The following is a 19,702-nucleotide window of genomic DNA, read 5'->3' as shown; positions in this document are numbered from 1 at the left end:
TTCTAGGTCAGTTTTCCCTTTAAATTGTTTGTATGTATATCCAAGGTGATTTAATTGCATTGCTTGTGTAAACCTATGTATGGGGGAAGGTATAGCCCATAAAGTAAGAAATAGACCTACACATTATATTTCATTATTGCTTTTAAAATCACTGATGTTTATTGCTTTAACAAATTTGGTATTATGAGTTGTGTAGATAGAATGACTGACACTTGCTACACCCTATACAAAATTAGCAGATTGTACAGTAATGCTGCAGTTTCCATCTGGCGTACACATTCAGTTCCTGCACACTTTGTATCTGATATTTAATATACCCATTTTACACTTTTGTAATGTACATTTGTTATGTTTTTAGGTTACTAAATGTATGGTTATTCTTTGAATTCTAAACAGTTTTACACAGACTAAGTACATACAGCATACTTTAATCAGAGTCCAGCATGTAAACATGATTTTTATATTTTCAATACAGTTAAACATGTTCTTTTATAACTATGTGAGTGTTAATGTAAAAAATTCAGTGTATACATTTGACATGAGACAATGCTTAGAAATGGCATTACTGAAACCTTATTTTTATTTAAACTGTTGGGGACATCTACAGTAAAACCTCAAAGAAAAAACAAAACAAATCATTTTTGTTACACTTCAAGTAGTTTTTACAGCTGTTCATGTCATTCCCTCATACAAGCTGAACATATGTACAAATCACACAAGGCAAATTGTAAACTGCTTCAGTATAAATAAAATGTCATGTTAAAATGCACTGACATTGTGACTGATGTTTCCCTGTATTTGTTCCGCATTAGTTTCTTAAGAAGTTTTATTTAAAAACATTCAAAATTAAACATAAGGCCACCATAATACAGATACAGGCATTGTTGTTCATCTTAAATGGCTACACTAGACTACAGGACTGCCTTTTAGAAACTGCCTACACTTGTAATTATCTAGACATTCTCCAATACTGTAATAAAACTTCAACAATACCAACCTTATTTTTATTTATTTTTAAGTTTTGTTGTGACCAGTCTTGGATTCACACGTTGCTTTGTGAAATAGGTTTACGAAGTGGTTTCTTGAGACATGCATGCTTTTATTTGGAGGTAATATTGGGGCTATTTGAAAAACACAAGTATCTGCACTAACCAGTGAAAAGACATTTAATTCAATTGCTACCTCTTCCAAGACATTCTGACTATCACACAAAACAGTCAAAATTCCCACACTAGTTCATCCTGAAATGGTGATTGGGCTTATATGAAATTCCCACAGCACTTTGGATGACCTCTTGCAAAAGGAGGATATTCAACCAACTCTTAAGGATGTAAAAGCCATGCATGTTCTGGTATCACAGGAAAAAAAAAAAAAAAACACAGAAAAAGAACAAATCACTGACCTCCATTTTACTTATAAAGAAATACATGTTGTACCAGTTGAACAAACCCTGGGTGCAGGTCTTATATAGGCCTTACACAATACATTCAGCCTAGACAGTCATTGTGGTCCAAACGGATAGCTTTTATCAGTTCTCACTGTAAGACAATGTACATGCAGTGTTGATTAAGTAGCCTTTTCACTGTAAACCTCAACTACTCCACCTTCAGGATTTCAGTTGTTTCCACTAATTGTCTTATGCAGTGCAACTACATTAACTTGCATAATTTTTATTAAATGAAAGTAACCCCTAACTAAAACAACCTTTTCAAGTTTTTTAGGACTTGATCTCTCTTCTATAGTACTCTACAGGAGTAAACATGTTAAACGTTCTAACGGTAACAGAGGTTTGGTTATACTTATAAGTTATCAAAGCAGCATAGGCTTAAGAACAATCTCAGCAGTAAGGATGCTTAAAGTGCGCTGGAAAAGAAAAAGAATCGCACATCTTCACACAGCGTTAGTATGCAGAAGCACACGCACTACCGACAATAGGAATTGCTTGCAAATGATTGTAAACAAATGTTCAACAATTCGATGTGAGGTAACAGGAATGTTTCACCAGAACAGAGTTTCCGAAAGCACTTCGCTATGGTGGATGACTGAAGTTTCACAAACAGCTTTCAGTCAGTAACACACCCTGGCCACATTACGGGCTGGAGTCCGGCCGAGCTCTCAGTGTGGAGCCTGTGTTCCACTCTGCAGTGGCCACTAAGCAAGATAATACCTGGTTTCAGTCACATATGAAATTTTTTCCAGCGCAGTCAGTACAGCTCCAGAGTTTATATTTAATTATTTAACTGCGTCCGTCAGTACATGCTCTGTGTGTGCAATGTTCAACTGGATCCTTCAATAAAGCGTCCACTTGACCAACCTAGAACGGCGTGGGGGTGGGGGGGGAATAAATAACAGAACAAAACAAACTAACAAAAACAAAACCCGAATAAACCAACTGATGGTCCGAGTTTACAGCTGTTCCACGTCAGTCTAGGAGTCTGCATTCACATAGCTCTTTGTAAATCCTTTTGCGTACTCTGGGCATGTCCTCTTGGGAAAAATGGAAAGGTTTTCCCAACGCCAGGCACTTACAGTACTGATGGAGAGAAGGAAGAAAAATCTTCAATACAGCAATTTATTTAGTAAATCATTACATTAATTTAATTTAATTAATTTAATTTAAATCATGTTCTTACCTGTAAAACGAAGACCCCACAATCACTATCGTTCTTCTGTTGTGGAATACACTGTAACAAGACAAACACACACCACTAAACATCCTGGTCTAATTCACTGGCACACTGTCAGTGCGCAATGTTTTCATATTCAGCTGCGTTGTTTTTCTGTATTTAACTAAAATGACTTTGGAAAGAGTATTGGAAGTCATGTGTCATCATTATGGAAATGAGATCAAGTGTCACAGGTGGGGTGCGGTAAATTTAGATGGCGTACCTTGCTCACAATCATTTTCCAGCCTTTTTGAAAGATCACCTTTTTCTTCTCTTTCGCTTCTGTCAGAATGTATTTCAAGATGTTCTAGAGGGAAACAGGATAAAATGGTTTGCATCCCCAATCCAACCACACAGCTGAAACCTGTATAACGTGCACAGCCCCCTTCAGACGGCAGTGTAGCAACTGAAAGGGCTACCAACACGCTCAAAGTTAAAAAACACACAGATCAGTGCCATGTAGCACGTGGTAACTGTTGCCCACAGATGGCAGAAGCTTCCAGTTTGTAACACGGACTACAAAATAATTGAAAAGAGATCTTCCCTCCTTCAACCCCCCCCTCAAAATTCAAAGGTTAAAAAATGCATCTTGTCCTTTATTACCATGCAGTTCATTCATGAAGTTAATCAGCAGACTAATACACAACTTGATCTAATATCCTATGGAGGGTGATCAGTGTCATAGTATACGTTGGCAGACCCTGGTTCACCGTCACTAGTGCATTATGACCATTACCTCGACAGGGTATCTGAAGTGGATGCCTTGCGAATCATAGAACTGGATGTTCTGGTTTGTGATGTCAACAGTGATCAGAGACCAGTGGATTTCCAGGTGGATGGGAATCAAGAGCAGAGTTTTGGTGAACAGGTCAACCTAATAACATAAATCAATTTAAAAATAATTAATTATACTATACAGATGCAAACAGGAAGTTGCACTGGATTAGTCTGCCAATCAATAATAATAAAAATAATAATAAATGAAATGGTTTAATGGTAACAGGATCACAAACCCTTGAATCAGTTCTAGAAACATTAAAGCCTTGCCTTATAAGTAAAAGGCCAGAAATAACTATTTCATTAATAACAATTTTTAATGTGTTATATAAAACATTCAGTCAAAGACCAGTGAGAAGACATTTTGCAAACTAGATTTTTACATACAAAAAATAAATAAAAAAATGTTGGTTTACTGTGCCCACCAGTATTTCCTGGACCTATACCATCACTATTAGAATGACGGATTTCAAAAATAATGGAACTACTATGTTGCCTGCTTCCACCTTCAAAACGAAGCCAACAACGTGGGAAAAATTACCTACCATTATCTTACCTTTTTGGTCCACCTCTTAACTCCTTCATATCCTTTGGTTACAAGCTGTCTGTGAAAGAAGCTGTTGAAGAAATGAACCTAAAAAAACAAAACAATAGCCCAGAAAACACATTTTAAAGCAAGTCACCTGTGAAAACCCATGTGTAGAAACTGGACTGCATACCAAGCCAAGTCATTTCTGCTTTTATAACTTGCCTGCTGTAGTGCACAATACAAAACTAGGCACCTCAATACTGTGATAATACTCGTAAGCTCTCAAATATAAATACAGATTTTTTAAACACTCAAAAATGTTATGTTAAGGGATATGGAGAAAAGATTACAAATCTAATCTGAAGTAAAATATGCAAATAATATATATATACACATTTAAAAAAAAAAAAAACTTGCCTTGTTATTGACAGAATCCATAATTAATTCACCGTACATGTTTATGACCTGGAATTCAACAACAGAGAGGTTTGAAAACATAAGGAGACTTGAAATGTCATTAACCATTACATTCAAAACTATGTTAATTACAACTTGAATTTGAAAACTAATGTTCAAGATTTAATATTTATATTACACCATGTGCTTCATAATGAAAATTAAACACATCTGTTGATAAAAGACAACTAATATTAATTAATTCCAATTACTACTTTTAATAAATAACCCATTACAGTCAAACCAGTTATTGGCTTAAGAGTGTGATGCTGCAATTCTACATTTTCAGTTGCAGTCTGTAATAACTATAACAGCATCGTCAGCCAGTTCCCCTACCTGATCGTTTAGCCAGTTGTGGCCCTCCAGTGTGGACAAGTCTTCCAGGGTCAGTGTGTGTTTGTTGTAGGTCACTTTGAAATAGTGCATAGGAGCATTGGCCAGGCCCGCTTGATACTTCTTCACCTCAGTGTAGATGAAAGACTTCCTGATTAAGAGAAACAAACAATTATTCATTGATACATACATGTTTTCTCCTCCACCCAAGTAAAAAGCCCACTTTCATGGTGGCCTGCTCACGGACACAGAGCTAAAGTCGCATTCAATCTCCATACAATACACATGCAGAACATTTACTGTTGGCTGATCAACATCAACATCAACAGCACACCAAGTACTCTCTTCACAGAAAAAATGCACATGAAGAGCTGCAAAACTGGTGTCAAGCAGGACAGGCTGAGCAGTAACCCGCCTCCCATGTGATGGGCCACCATCCTTGAAATCAGCCCGTGTGTCTGAAGAGCAACACGTGTTCCTTATTGTGTGAGAACAGAAACAAAAAGTGCCCCAGTGGGAGGGTTTGGAAAGCCTATTTTTAACCGGTTTAATTGCAAAATTAAATGAAGGTCGTCCGTGCTTCATTTTCTTTCTTTCCTCATTTATAGTTTTAAAGATCAGATTTTCTTTGTCAGTGGAGAAAACTAACCCCCCCCCCTCCCATTATCAGTACATGAAGTGATGCGTCTCGACCACCGATGCCACCTCTGAATCGAAACCATGCTGAATTTCACTGTGACTTGAATACTGCATGGCGGGCGATCAGCCTTTTGGCTTTACTTGCCTTTCACTCAGGTCTTTCTTGAGCACCATATTGAGGTGTTCCAGCACGTCACTCTTGCTGAGAGGAATGAAACTTCCATACTTCCCAAAAAACTCCTCTAAGAAATCTGTGAGGAGGAGGGAAAAAAAGAAAACCGAAAAGGAGGGATCGGGAGGTACAAATAAGACCATTAATAATCAATGCAAAGTGAAAGGCATTAACAATCTCCTGATCTTTACTTGAACACGGGGACTGAAGCGCACTACCGTGAATCAGCTCTCGGATCTCTTCATCGGTGGATGCTGTGCCGATCAGCGGTCTCTGGGCGGCACCCTCCATCCAGCAGGTGGATGCCTCTCCCTCAGTTTCTCTGTGGGGGGCGGCCACGCCGACACTCTTGCAGTAGCGATGGTCACTGAGCTGCGTCTTGAAGGGGTCTGAGCCCTGGGGTGACTCGTGCTCCAAGGCGGTGCTCTCGTTCGTCTGTCCAGTGCCGGAGCCAGGCATGCCGTTCACGAGGGCCATGTCGGCACTTTCTGCCCCTTTGGCCTTTTTGGAGCGTTTGCGGGTTCTCTTCCCTGCCCCCAGAGCCAGCGCGGCACGCTTCTCCACAGCATCCTGACTGGCAGGTTTGGTTTTGCTGTTGGGTTCGCCACAGTTTCCGCTCTGCGTCTGACCCACGCATGGCCCGTTCTCGGGCACGCAACGCAGCTCTGTTTCGGCCGACACTGGGGTCTCCTGAACCATTGTGTCTTGGGAACAGTCTACCTCATCCAGCCTGGGTTTACTGTGTGTTTTCTTTCTCAGTCTGAGAAAGGAGGCACAGTTCATGCCTGTGGTCAAGTTTCTGGACTCAGGGTTCAAGTCAGACAAGAAGCAGAGCACCTTGGACCTCAGCTTTTTACCCCGCTGGGTGGAAACCCTTGACAAGTGCTTTGCTTTCCTCCCTTTCCGGTGGTTTCCATGCCGCGATAGCTGTATTCTGTAGCGGTAATGAATATCAAAGAGAGAGAGCCTCTTATACCGCATCAACAGCGAACGAGCTTTGTTTCCGTTTCTGATCGACCTTGACCTTTTCCGCCTCTTCGCTGGGCGGCACTTCTGCCTATCCACGCGCGTTCCCTGGGCCCCTGACCCTTTAGCAGTGAGACGATGCCTGGCAGTAGCCCTAGGCAATGAGTTCTTGTCCCCAACAGCCAAATCAACGGCAGGATTTCCAACGGGATTGTTCGTTTGGTACAGGAAGGGATTGTCCGAGGCTGCGACCTCTCTCTCGGGACTCGGACTCGGCAACAGCTCCTCTACTGAAACACCATCAGTCTGCTCCTCTGTACTTGACCTTTCTAGTGGGCTGGCTGGCAAGGGCTCGTCCGAGGGCTTGCGCTCATGTCTTCTGGAACCCAGGCCGAACTTTGATGGAATGAGTTTCAGAAGCTGTGTATGTTCTGCTCTAGTTTTGGACTTCCTTCTGCCCATCAATGCGATCTCGGATGGTGTCGGCTCTTGCCATTTCGCTGCGCGTGGGAAACTTTTTTCTTGGTGCCTGTGTGTGAGGTGACAGAATGGTCGCTGGGGAGTAAAGCAGCCACAGTGAGTGCTCCGCCTGGTCCACCAGGTCCTGTAGAAAAAGGAATGACTTTTCGTCTGTGCATTTACTGCTCTCTGACGTCTTTTCACATTCCTATGCTGCATCATGACCCAAAGAGAAAGCTGCAAGACAGAGGATTGAAATTAGTGTACGAATAAGTTCTGGCATAACATAGAGCAATGGTAGGGAGCATCAAAGTGGGTAGGCAGAAACTGCTAAAAAGCAGAAGGCTGAACAGGTGCCACAAAGTGGTGAGAGACCAAGTGGTCCTGACCTTGGTGGATAAGTTGTTCCGCCACTTAGGGGCAAGAGTGGAAAATGAGGGGAATTTTATTTGGATTTCTTTATTATTTTTCCAGGGCTAGTATTGGGCTTTCACATTTACAGTCAGTTCTGACTGAGTTAGGTCCAGTTGTGTTTCTCCTGGGTTAAAGAAGGTGGGATGTTTTGCAATTTGTTTAAATCCCTTATTGTGTGCTTAAGTTTTTTTGTAATGCTGTGTATATACAAAACATTAGTCATATATATCACACACAAACATGGAAGTCATCTTGGATATTCATCTGCTAAATTACATATGATTAATACAAATATAATACAGTAATACTGTGTATTGCTTTACTTTACCTTCATTGCGAAGATCACAGCACTCTCTTTCTAAGTCTACGAACGAACTGAAGGAACATTAAGAAACAAAGGGGAAATAGGATACAAACTTTTCTAGAACCTCGTTGGAGATTTGAGACGGTCAATAACCCAGTATGTAAGCATTACTTAATGAAAAAGCGAGATGAATTAAGACAGTTTCAATACATAAACATTTTTACATCCACTTCATTGGCAATTTTTGGAAAAGCTAACCATATTTACGGTCTTATCCAGTGTGAAAAATACCCACTGAATAACATTTAATATGCGGCTTTCAAAAAAAGGGGACAAATACGAAACGGGGTGCCGGGGAATGACAACAGAAAAGCACAATGCATACACACTGCCTTTGGAAAAACATCCGACACATAAATAAGTAGATACAATACACGAAGTTTGCGGAGTATGCAGGTTTGGGAATGAAGGGGAATGCTGCGTGAGTTGGGCGATTCAGTTTTCGATCACTTGTGTTGTCTTCCCAGTGTGAAAGTGATCGCATTTGTGTAACAATTGAATGTTATACATTACCAAAATCCTGCCATCATTCAGTAGGAACGTGCAACAATGTCCCAGCGCTCTACCCAAACAACCCGACTGTGTGCAGCCAGCCTGCGCGCCTCCCCCTCTCTGCGCTCATGCAACCTGTCGCGTCTTTAATACGTCATTAAGGAAGCGCAGCATCGGACCTCTACTGGGGCACAGAGGAATGGAAGACACACCGCCCTCTAGTGCTCGGATGGCTGCAATACAGTGTGTTTTTGGTTGTTTTAAATCAGACTCAATTCAATTCCAGAAGATGGGAAACTGATCTAACCAGTTCTACCTTCTGTTCAGTCGTGTTAGCCCTAGCTATTGTGTGCTTATGCATGGATTATATGTAGTCTGTACATTTCATCAGCAGCAGCCTTTAGTGATCCACTGCTGGATAAAGGGCTGTCCAAGATATTTCCACTTGATTCGATGTATGGTGTCTCTTTTTCAGGTCACACCAGCACATCTTATTTAATCTTCCCATTTTGTATGTGGTCTTCTTATTTTTTCACTCTCAATTATATGAAATAGATGTGTTTGTTCCTGAACCCATTTCTTTGTTTTTCTGTGTCTTCTTGTTATTCCAATATGCATCTTTCCATGCTTCTTTGTGTGGTTTGCAGTTTCTATGGAATTTTTGTGTTTAGTGTCCAGGTCTCAGAGTCATACACCATTCACATATATGTAAATATTAATTGAGGTCAAAGACTTCACATTTTACTGAAAGTTCCTGTTAACATGCTGAATTGTCAAGTCAAATTATTTATTATTATTTTGTGATAACATGTTTTTCTTCTTCTTCATTATTATTACCTGAAATGAATCAAACAAACAAATACAGAGGGTCTATAGTTTTAGTTTGCTTTATTTCTGGTATGGATGTACAATTCTATACATAATGGCAAATGCAATATTTACAGGGGCAAACATATGCTATAATACAAAGATATCACTGGATGAATCAGAGCACACTGTGGCTGACAGAGGATGGTTAATGTCAATTATGAAATGAACATTAAATACAAAAACAAAATGAATGCTCACTTTGTTGCATTGATTTGGTAATGAACTAGACCCACTCTATCATTATGAAAGAAGGTTTGGAGAAAGCATCTTTCTGGAGACTGAATACTTTCCTGTATGGACAACATCCATCCAACTGCAGTCCAACTTTGTGGCCTGCACTGGCTTAATCTCACTGTGTCCCCTGATTCTGATCCATATAGCTTTCAGTTCTGAGATGCACAGAAGCACCACAGATACACACAGACACCTCCAGTGCAGCAGAATAACAAGAGTGTTTTTTTTTTTTCTATGTCCCTCTGACAAAGGACCTCTAACTTACTCTCTTAATTACAAAATTCAATAAATAAACCTGGAGCTATTTTTTTATGTTTTATTTTTCTCCCAAAAATGTTGTTTAGATGCTAAATATAAAAGCTCACAATACTTTTTTGTTGTTGTTGTTGTTGTTCGGAAGTTCAAAATAATTTATGTCACAACACCTAATTCTCTTGTTAAAAAAATATAGAAAGGATTACAGAGAAATAAACAGGTATCCGCATGGGAACATTTCTGGTTTTCATAACTCATAAACACTGATTAATTCAGTTGAAGAAAATAAACAATAGTGCACCGAAGTCTTGAAATATATAGAGAAGGTCCTTTGGCAAAACAGAAGAGATGGTAACAAGTAAATAATCTCAATCAGTGCTAATACAAATGACTTATTCCATACATATCCTTACAGTTTATATAATACATTCTTAAAAACTAACATTTCTATTAGAATATTTCAAAAACCATCACAGCATCAATGTGTTATTACCCCCGCCAACCATTTCCCTACTGCAACAAAACCTCTATATTAAACCTCTGTATTTAAAAGTTCAGTATGATGTTAAGTCCCAACTGAAAGATTGTGTGATTCAGGTGTAGACAAAGCAGTCCAAGGATGTGGGTTCTTGTAAACAGTGCCTAAAACAGAGAAAGCGTGAGAGAGAGAGAGATATATTTAACAACATTTAGTCATTTAATTCTTGCTGGAATTGATTTAATTTAAATAAATGAAACGTGTGCTAATTCATTCATGTATTTGTGTGTTTGTTATGCTCATGTGTGTCTTCTCCAAAGCCCAGAGGCACAGCTGGGCATCACTGCTCTACCTCATAGTGGCGAGGCGTTGAGTGGAGGTGTGTGGAACATCTTGACGATGGCCGGGCCGCCACCTGTGGGGGTCAACAGCTGCACCTGCACCTTGTACACGCTGTCGGCCTGCAGGTGCTCCACAGACAGGGACAGCTGATCCTAAAACACAGACAGCAGCACCGTCAGTCAGCGGCCCAGGAGCTCGGCAGGGCTGCAGGATGTGACGGGCTAATAACATCCACCCCTGAGCTTACAGTACAGCCTGGGAACAGTGCTCAACTGATTTAGGTTTGATTGAGCAATTGGTTAATTAAGGGTTTCTAACTAGGGATTCTCAGGCATGAGAAAGACAGAGACAGAGAGAGAAGAGACAAAGCAGAGACAGATTTAACAACATTTAGTCATTTAATTCTTGGTGGAATTGATTTAATTTAAATGAATAATGTATGCTAATTTATTTATTTGTTTGTTTATTATTCTCATGTGTGGACAGAGAAACGGATAGGGAGAGGAAGAGGGATAGGGATAGGGATAGGGAGAGACAGAGAACAATAAGGACAGAGAGAGAACATACCGGGGGCAGGATTTGAGTCTGGGAGATGACGGTGTCCGGGGCAGCACTCGCTCTGCTGGACACCTGCAGCCAGGACACCTGGAACCCTGCCAGCGATGGCGGGGGGGTCAGGGACAGCTGCCACTGGAAGTGCCCCCACACTGAGCCGTTCACTGTCTGGAAGGCTGCGCTCAGCCTCTCCGGCCGCAGCCTTATCTTCCTGGCCAGCAGGTGGCGATCTAGTGTTGGCAAAAGGATTGAAATGCAGGAGGATGATTGGACTGCATTAGGATTCCTTTCAATTACATTACATTATGTTACATTACATTACATTAATGGATACATGTGTTCTAATTTCTGCTTGTACTTCAGTCTGCAGTGTTTAGGAATTTAAATAAGCATTAACTGAAACAAACCTTTTTGCCATTGCATATTACGATGTTTCAGCATTTGACAGCAAAACAAAAACTATCAAACATTTTCTGCTTTAATAAATAAAAAGATGAACAAATAAATAAATACATACAAATGTAAATACATTGATAAAATAAGTTCAGGAAAGAGTAATATCCCACAAATATCTAGTCTGTGAGAAATTGAGAAGATCAACAGAAACTGGGATATTCCTTTTCAGGCGGCTGCTCTGCTGTCGGGCTGCGGTGTTTGTGTAATGTCGTTTCTCTTACCCTCTCGCCCACAGGACAGAGACTTCGCCCCCCTGCCTTTCACCGAGGAGCACGGCGGGGTAGTGACAGAGGTCACAACCTCCGACCCCGGGCCTGTCGTGGACACGGGCTTCACCGACACACTGTACTTGCAGGCAAACTCCAGGCCAGTGATAACAAAGTGAGTACCCTTGAGTACAGGAAAGAAAGGAGGAAGGAAGGAAAGAATCGCATAAAGAAAAAGATAAAGAGGATGGCAGGAAACAAGAAAAAAAGAAACAATAAGAAAATGAAGAATTTAACTAATCTTGCAGCACGGTGAATAAAAGCTGAACATCTTATCAGTGACTAAGGAAACATCTCTTTCCTGTTTCTGGCCAGAAAGGACAGGCACCGTGATTCACTCTGACAGTGTGCGGTCTTCTCTCTTCCTTGTTCATCTTGACTAGCTACTCTACAGCACAGCCACAGCTGGAGACTAATTGCTGCTCCGCCCTCAGTTTACTCCTGCATGACTGCATCTTCACTATGGAGTGTCTTGTGTTATCATCACCCATACTATATAATAACACAACGTGCAGGAGGACAAAACACACACTAAGGCTAGAGCATCGAAGCTGTACTGCTCAAGTGCAGAACTTCACTTTTCTCCTTTTAATCGCACTGGAGTGAAGCAGCAACGACCATGATTTTGACCTGTTTCTGAACCTTGTTTTTTTCTGGTTTTTTCTGTTCCTGGACAGAAATTATTGTGGTTTTTAAGTCTGGGTTCACTTTGGGGATTAAAATACTTTCCTGGTCAGGTTGCGCTGACTGCTTTTACAGCTCACATTGTTAATATAAAAAATGCATGATTTAAAAGCCACAGCATTTAGTCACCCTACTGAACACAAAACATCACAGCAGATAAGGTAGTCACCCAACCTGCACTGTTGCCTTTCTCTCTGTCTTTGTTATGTTTCTGGAGCAGACTTCTGGAAACCAGGTTAGGAGATATGTACTGGAGTCTTTAAGGCTTTCTGCAAAAGAAAGATAACTGAATATTATAATTGATGTAGCAGAGAGCAACAGGATGGTTAACGTGCTTAAAAAAACTATAAAACACAGATAGTCATAAGAAGTGTATTTGTCATCTGTCCCTCTTCGCAAAACTCAACAACAATCAAAGCTACTGAGGTGAAAAACACAACAGGCTTTCAATACCAGTACACATGTACCATCAGAGCATGGAGAGCATAGGGGAAAAAATCTCAGATGACATTTTCCACAAACCTTTGTTAAGTTTACATTTCACACCTCTTTTCCATTGTAATATATATATATATATATATATATATATATATATATATATATATATACATATATATACATATGTGTGGTATACTTTCAAAATTCAGACACATTCTTCATGTTGTCTAAACTAAATTACCAATTTCACAAAGGATGAGTGATCGATTTTCTTTTCTGCTCTGTATCCAAGCAACATTACATCTTTCACCGAATGCATCTCCAGTGGAGCTGCAGGTTTGTCTCATGCTGTATGGATCCATTTCACACACATCTGCTTTCAATGTATAAGCCATGCTGATATTATTAAATCTCTCCTCTGACTTTTTATTTTTTTTACCTTGAGAGATAACAGTAAATCAGCACTCCTTATTTATGGTGTTCTGTGGTTTCGAACGCAGACTTTCCACTGCTGCCCCAGTGTCGCCAAGACTCTCATTAGGAAATTGCGTGTCTGGCATTATTTTTCTTTTGTTTCTTTCTTTCAAAAAATACACTCAATTATTCAAAAAACATTTGGGTTAGCTTTGCCTTACACACACACACACACACACACACACACACACACACACACAAACTAATAATAATTTTAGTTTGTTAATAAAAAAGAATCCAGGAATAACAGGCTGCGACTTATTTAGGGGTAAGAGGGAAGTGGAACAAATGCATCACTGGATCAACAGAGTTTTGGGGAGCAGTCAAAGACTCCTGTTTAAAGTCCCTGTCCTCTAGTGACCCAAAAGACTCTCTTGCCTTCATGGGATTTCTTCCAGAAGACCTTGACCTGCAACTGGTTGCTGTGGTAGTGCGGGGCAGCAGCGTCTATCCTCAGGAGGCTGGGCACAGTGGGAGAGCCAGGCAGCTCGTTGGACACCTCACCTGTCGGCCGGCCCTGGGCAGGGCTGCCAGGGGAATCTGACAACAGGCACAAAGAGAAACAGACACTGCATTAGTAGAAGTAGTTTTGGGTCTGGTGGACCAACAATCAGATCAACAGAATAAGCAGGGTTATGCGGCTGGGGCTAAAAAAAGACAAGGAGAATATTAGACTGGGGTTTAACTGAAATATATATATATATATATATATATATATATATATATATATATATATATACCTGACTTGCAAGAAAAAAATTGAATTGTAAAAAATAGCTGTTACGGTAGTTTATTGAGAATTATATTAAAGTAAAAGCGCATGTGTTGTTTTGTACACAATTAGCCATTCACGAGAGACCAACTTAGTGCAATTAAAGGCTGGCAGATTTCATTAGGACTCCCGCAGTGGTGGGCACTGTGGCGGGGATCAGGTTTGGCAGAATCAGTTCAGGAACTGTGCTCTAATTAAAACCAGAAAGAACAACAATAACACACACACACACACAATTGCCTTCACAGTTTAGTCCTTCAACTGGTATTCCATCTCTGGCTGAGGGCAAATCACAAACAAAAGGTTAACGACCAGTCAAGAGCGCAAGGTAATGGGGAGTCCCCTGATAAATCCCTTTCTGTGACCGGTGTTTAAATCTCGCCAAGATAAGTGTGATCAAAGCAACTGATACAACACAGGCACTTGCTACCAGGAAGAAGTTAATTCTTTTCAGACACTAAAAGGAAAACCCTGGCTTGCAAAGCTGATAGAATATGACCTTTCACACCACGATGCAGTCAACTCCCCCAACAGTGAGGCACAGTAAGGTCGGCATGCACAGTTCACCTACACTTAGAAACCTCCAGACACCTTCGTCCCATTCCCTGCAGGCTACAGGGCAAGGGAACAGCAGGATCCTGCCCTGACATATTTAAACAAGCAAATGCCCAAAGCACTGGAATCACTGAAAGTAGTCAGGCGTTACAGGATGAGCAATGTGTCAGACTCCCAGATACCTCACTGGTTTTGTGTGCCATCTTAGCAACATCTGTGGAGCATCAATCCAGTGGCAATGACACAGGAGCAGGGTGTTCTGGGATCCTACAGAGGGCGAGTTCTGTTTCATAGAAATCCTCTATAATTCTTGTTTACTCTATAGGTGAATGACCAGAGCCCCTGTCCCTAGCCTGTACCCACCCCTGCCACAGGGAGCGTACCTGTGGGAGGTGTGGTTAGGACCAGCTGGGCCTTCCTGCTCTTCAGGCGTTTCTGTGCCCAGTAGGCAATGGCCTGCACCTGGACCAGGTACACCGTGTTGGGCTGTAGCCCTTCAAGATCAACCTCAGGAGCAACCTGGAGACAAAAAGGCCAGGCATGAAAACATTCCCAGCAATTGCAGATGTTATACACATTCACGGCTACAACACGCCAAAAAAAGAAATAAAAAGAGATTGGATTTACAACCTAGGTACAGGACTATAAACAGTGCTCTCTCTCACTCACTTGGGAACCGCATTCATTTATTGAAACCAAATGTAAATGACATAACCGAAGACAATGTGTTTATCGTTGTAAGGGCAACAGTTTCCAAGTGTGAGCACAGCACTGTCTCTTACACGTGCCGGAAATTAATGGACCTGTGGAGAGCATACAGTCCTACCTCCATAAACCACCCAATTAACCCAATTAATCCCACTCCTAGTTGATTGATTACAAACAGAAGAAAAGTTGGTATGATTAAGAAGATGGAAAACAAATGACATTTGTGAAAGATTCCGGTCGGTTCCAATCATTTAACTGACTGAGGCTTAAAGGCACATATGCAGGACATCTTGGGCAGCTCCAGAAGAAATCAACTTGACCTTAGTGTCACCCTCACATCAGATAGATATCAGCCATTAGATGGGACACCCGCTGTCATGTCTGGTTACTCCAAAACAGTATAAATCTGGCAGTAGCCAAAACACTTGGCTTCACACATGCATGCATACCTACATAAACAAACAAACACAAATGCACAAGTATATGTGTTCGGTATTTGACCTCCCGTGTCACTGTTGGACATGTTAGCATTCCCAGTCACAAGGTGCATCTAAATTGCATTTCAATAACAATGTTCACTTTAGACAAAACACCCCCGATACAGGCCTGATGTGTCCCAATCCCAGCCTTGATCTGGATTTAGATGTCAAGGCCTTGTTTAATCTGGGGTGCCTTATTTTTTATTGGCTTTGACACCAAACCGCACTTGACTTAAACGACTGGCACAGCTGCCCTGGCTACATGTGGGAATGCGGTGGGAACGCTTGTAAAAATTCCTCCGGATCTTACAACGGCAGACTCCACTGCCATCTCAATCAGGGAGAAGGTTAAGAGATTATAACCGGGAGCAGCTCCTGCCTTCCATTAAAACCACATGAGGCCTTGACCTTCTCTCTCGCTCTCTCTCTTGGTGTGTCTGTGATGATCAGAATTCAAACTCGGGGCAGGTCTGCTGTACAACTCAGAGACTTTTCTCAGAAGGCCAAACAGAAACAACCACAAAAACAACTACAAAAACCACATGGTTGCAGACATTCAGAGTGTTTCTTAGTGTATCGTCACTAGCGATGTCAATGGTGGTTGTGTATTGGAACATCTCCCACATAGAGGCATTTTCTACATTTATGATATGAACCGGTTGCATTGGGGAACCGACTGACAGAGAAAAAATTATTGGTTTGTAGCCAGGGCTCTGTAACAAACAGTTATATGACATCGCTCCCACTAAATCAGATACACATGGCTTTTCTCGGGAAATAAAAACTATTCATCTGGAGAAGATGCTCTCAGAGTGCTTCTCACCCCCTCAGTGGATTTGGAGTTTTCCTTCTGGTCAGCTAGCCCCACTCTGCGGGGGGGTGCTTGGGAGCTCCAGTACACCTTGTAGTGGTGAACGGGGAGGTCCTCCTCTTGCGGGACGTCCCACGACACCCTCACACCCACACACCCATCGCCTCTCATTGTGAAATTTCCCCTCCTCATGTTCCTTGGGGTCTCAGGCGGGACAGGGTCTGCAAACACAGTGAAAAGCCGACTTATTGTATAGCAGTGTACAGAGACTCTGTACTATGAACTGTTTCCAGTGTCTGACATGCTTCAAAGTGCTCTTATATCTGTTCAAATTAAATGGTTTCAGTCAACCAGGCTCTTGTCTATTTGTAAGCATTTCTGTAGGATATAACGGCCAAATGTGTTTTCTAGGATTAAGTCTCGCAGGCTCTATACAAAGCTTAACAAAGCTGTCTTGTGTAAAAGAATGCTATTCCTGTTGACCTGAATACAGGAATGTTTCCACAATAAGGCAGGAATGCAGGAAGTGGAATGGCGCTGTCAGATGCCAACACTTAATATCTGCTGAGAGGAAATCATAAAGGACACCAACAGGCAGATAAGACTGATAAAAACAAGACTGACAGATAGAGAGATGGACAGATTGAAGTGACATAGATATGAAATGTGAGAACGGGGAGAAATGTTGGTACAAAACATATACACAGAGAAATAATCCACTAGGTTATCTCAATTTTCACATGATTAACAATTACAATGGCTACAGGAAGCGCCTGTTAGTTTTTCTCTGGAACAAAAAGCTTTGACAGGGAGCACAATGTGAGATGTCTGGAGAATGTTAGCCATGCAAGGGCAACACCAGAGACATGTAAGATGAATGGAAAAGGGCCACGGTGCTCACTGGGAATGACCCGGATGGCACAGGAGTGACTGGGTAGGCCAGGGTGGAGTGGGAGGAGCAATGGAGCGTGGAGACTTTTATAAATCGGACTGGGATGAAACAGAAGAGAAAGGAGAAGGGTGGGTGAGTGGAGGGGGAGCTGGGGTTGGTTTCAAAAGACTCTCTTCTGCTTCATTTGTCATTTTATTTTTCTTCTGCGAACCTTGATGGTAACCTCCCACCCTGCCACACTCTCTCCTTGCCTTCTCCGTCGATTACTCTGAAGGATTTTTTTCTCTGCCCCCAGTTTGTCTTGCGGTGCACAGACAGAAGGCGTTGAGGCCGGCTGGCCCCTGAGCCTTTCAGCGGCAGTGATAGATACATCGCATGAGCAGCCCTCGAGATGTTTGATTGCACAATGATGGATGCTGCACTCATCCATCAGGCGGCTGGCCAGAGACGGCAGGGCACGCAGTGTGGGTCCTATTTGCCAGAAGTGTTGCGTCTCAAAGGTTAAACTCCAGATGACTGCCTGCTGAGCCGAGACAGTGCGCATTTCACGCCGTGCTTATTGGCAGAACTCTCTTCACTACTGGAAGGGTTCAAAAGGGCCAACCGGTTCCTGAGTTCTCAAGGCACACTTTGCTGGCTTGGACAACACGCAGTGCTACACTGGGGGAGTGTGTACCTCGACAGGGGCTGTGTGTAGGTGAGTCCAATGTGTCCTGGGTGTCTGTATGGCCATCTGTTTAGACAAGGGAACCTTAACTCCAACTCCAGGCCTGGATTGTCACAATGGCCACAGGAGATTTATGAGTCAGTGTTTGACCCAGACTTATCAGGAACCCCACACTCTACCAGTGCAGGTTTAGGTGGTTGAGTTCTGGTTGGGGAAGCACAGTGTAAAATGATAATGATCCGGGAAACAGTGCTTAATTGTTCCAGTTAAGGAAACAATGAGTTTAATTTTGTGAGGAAGGGCTCAGGTATAAGCCCTGGAGGACTGGGGCTGAGGGCCCATACTCATGGGCTGCTCTCCTGAACCTCACTGCTGCTAGTGTTGCTTCAGATGTGTGAAACCAAGGAAGCACGGACAACCGCTCTCCCTGTATCACAAAATCTAAAATATTCTAAAGTGGAGCCGCTTGTAACTTGAAAATAGGGAAGAAAAACCCAATGTTGGCTTCCAGCTGAAATTTAATAACAGGCAACTTTATTCTTTAACTTTTTAGTATATATAAATATACTTATATATAGAAGTAAATAAAAATATGCCAAGATACCAAGTGAATTAATCGCTATGTTTCCAGCCCACAAAATTTCATACTGTGCTATCAGCATGGCATCTGTTTCCAGTTGATGTTAAACAGCAGTGACTTTTAATCAGCCGAGGACATTTTTTAGGGGATAAAAAAAAAAAAAAAAAAGTCATAACCCACGGCAGTAATGAACAAATTCAACTTCGTGTCAAACTGAGAGCTGGAGAGAGAGAGAGAGAGAAACAGGAACAGTTAACGGAGCATCTACAGTGGAGTCTGATTCGCAGCCGTTAGTAAACTGTAACAGCGGTTTGACCCCCCTGGGCTCGGTTTTCCACGCGAGTTATGTTTCGTCTCCCAGAACCACGTCAGGCTGGCAGTGCGAGACAGGCGACATCACAGCAGCCGCGAAACTCCCAAAACAAAGGTTCCATTTCATGTCGACAGGAACCAAAACAGGAGGCCACAAACAGAGCAGAGCCTCTTTCTCGTGTGCTGGAGGTCACGAGTGAACAGCTGTCACTTAGACTTTCCTTCAGCGTGTTATCGGTGCAAAGCTCGCTTTCATCTGGAGCTGTCCTGAAGCGATGGCAGCTATGCACCCAGACCTCTTAACCCTTGGCATTCTTCATCCTCCAAAATACTGGGCCATTTGATAAATACATCTAATTATTAGAAGATGTTTTAGTGACACACAAAACTAATGGAGATTTTTTTTCTTTGCTTCATAAATACTTCGATGACCTCCCCCCCTCCTGGCTTTCCAACAGGCTGTTTCTGTTTATCTTTCAATAAAGCGCTTCTCCTGAGATGTTCATAAATGAAGCAACAAGTAGTCCAATCCTGCCATCCTGACAGTGGGGCTGATGTTAACACTTCATAACACGAGGAGGGAAAAAAAAAAGAGACTGAAAAAATG

General features: G+C 41.9%; 2 protein-coding genes across 5 annotated transcripts in view; both read right to left on the bottom strand.

Moving 5' to 3' along the window:
• Positions 1-550: 550 nt before the first annotated feature.
• senp5 (SUMO specific peptidase 5) lies at positions 551-8,390 on the bottom strand. 4 transcript variants are annotated; one of them, XM_066709579.1, is made up of 11 exons: positions 8,289-8,390; positions 7,740-7,786; positions 5,791-7,234; positions 5,542-5,651; positions 4,765-4,908; positions 4,390-4,437; positions 4,000-4,077; positions 3,403-3,540; positions 2,890-2,973; positions 2,634-2,684; positions 551-2,533 (listed from the first exon to the last, which is right to left on the bottom strand). In XM_066709579.1, exons 2-11 carry the CDS (start codon positions 7,743-7,745, stop codon positions 2,423-2,425), a joined length of 2,214 nt encoding a protein of 737 aa, XP_066565676.1. In that variant the 5' UTR covers positions 7,746-7,786; positions 8,289-8,390; the 3' UTR covers positions 551-2,422. The 4 variants fall into 4 exon arrangements, with proteins under 4 accessions (XP_066565676.1, XP_066565675.1, XP_066565677.1 ...); XM_066709578.1 differs by having other exon boundaries at positions 7,740-8,390; XM_066709580.1 differs by lacking the exon at positions 7,740-7,786.
• Positions 8,391-9,138: 748 nt separating this feature from the next.
• The window catches only part of anos1b (anosmin 1b), a 36,312-nt gene continuing 25,748 nt past the window's right edge, over positions 9,139-19,702 (bottom strand). Inside the window, exons 7-14 of the mRNA XM_066709576.1 lie at positions 16,657-16,865; positions 15,030-15,165; positions 13,698-13,859; positions 12,582-12,676; positions 11,679-11,847; positions 11,014-11,231; positions 10,457-10,598; positions 9,139-10,268 (exon numbers count right to left, since the gene is read on the bottom strand). Of these exons, the coding sequence (XP_066565673.1) occupies positions 10,458-10,598; positions 11,014-11,231; positions 11,679-11,847; positions 12,582-12,676; positions 13,698-13,859; positions 15,030-15,165; positions 16,657-16,865 (1,130 nt within the window). The 3' untranslated portion in view covers positions 9,139-10,268; position 10,457. The remainder of the gene's footprint in view (positions 10,269-10,456; positions 10,599-11,013; positions 11,232-11,678; positions 11,848-12,581; positions 12,677-13,697; positions 13,860-15,029; positions 15,166-16,656; positions 16,866-19,702) is intronic.

This window comes from Amia ocellicauda, chromosome 7 (genome assembly GCF_036373705.1).
Source record: "Amia ocellicauda isolate fAmiCal2 chromosome 7, fAmiCal2.hap1, whole genome shotgun sequence".
NCBI lineage: Eukaryota > Metazoa > Chordata > Actinopteri > Amiiformes > Amiidae > Amia > Amia ocellicauda.
Note: the sequence above shows the minus strand (reverse complement) of the source record. Positions and strands in the feature narration are given on the sequence as shown.

Excerpts from the sequence above, each read along its gene's own strand:
- senp5 (XM_066709578.1), bottom strand. Across the intron at positions 3,541-3,999 it reads TTAAGAGGTGGACCAAAAAG|GTTGACCTGTTCACCAAAAC; the intron begins GTAAGATAATGG and ends TTATGTTATTAG. Across the intron at positions 2,534-2,633 it reads GTGGGGTCTTCGTTTTACAG|TACTGTAAGTGCCTGGCGTT; the intron begins GTAAGAACATGA and ends TCTCTCCATCAG.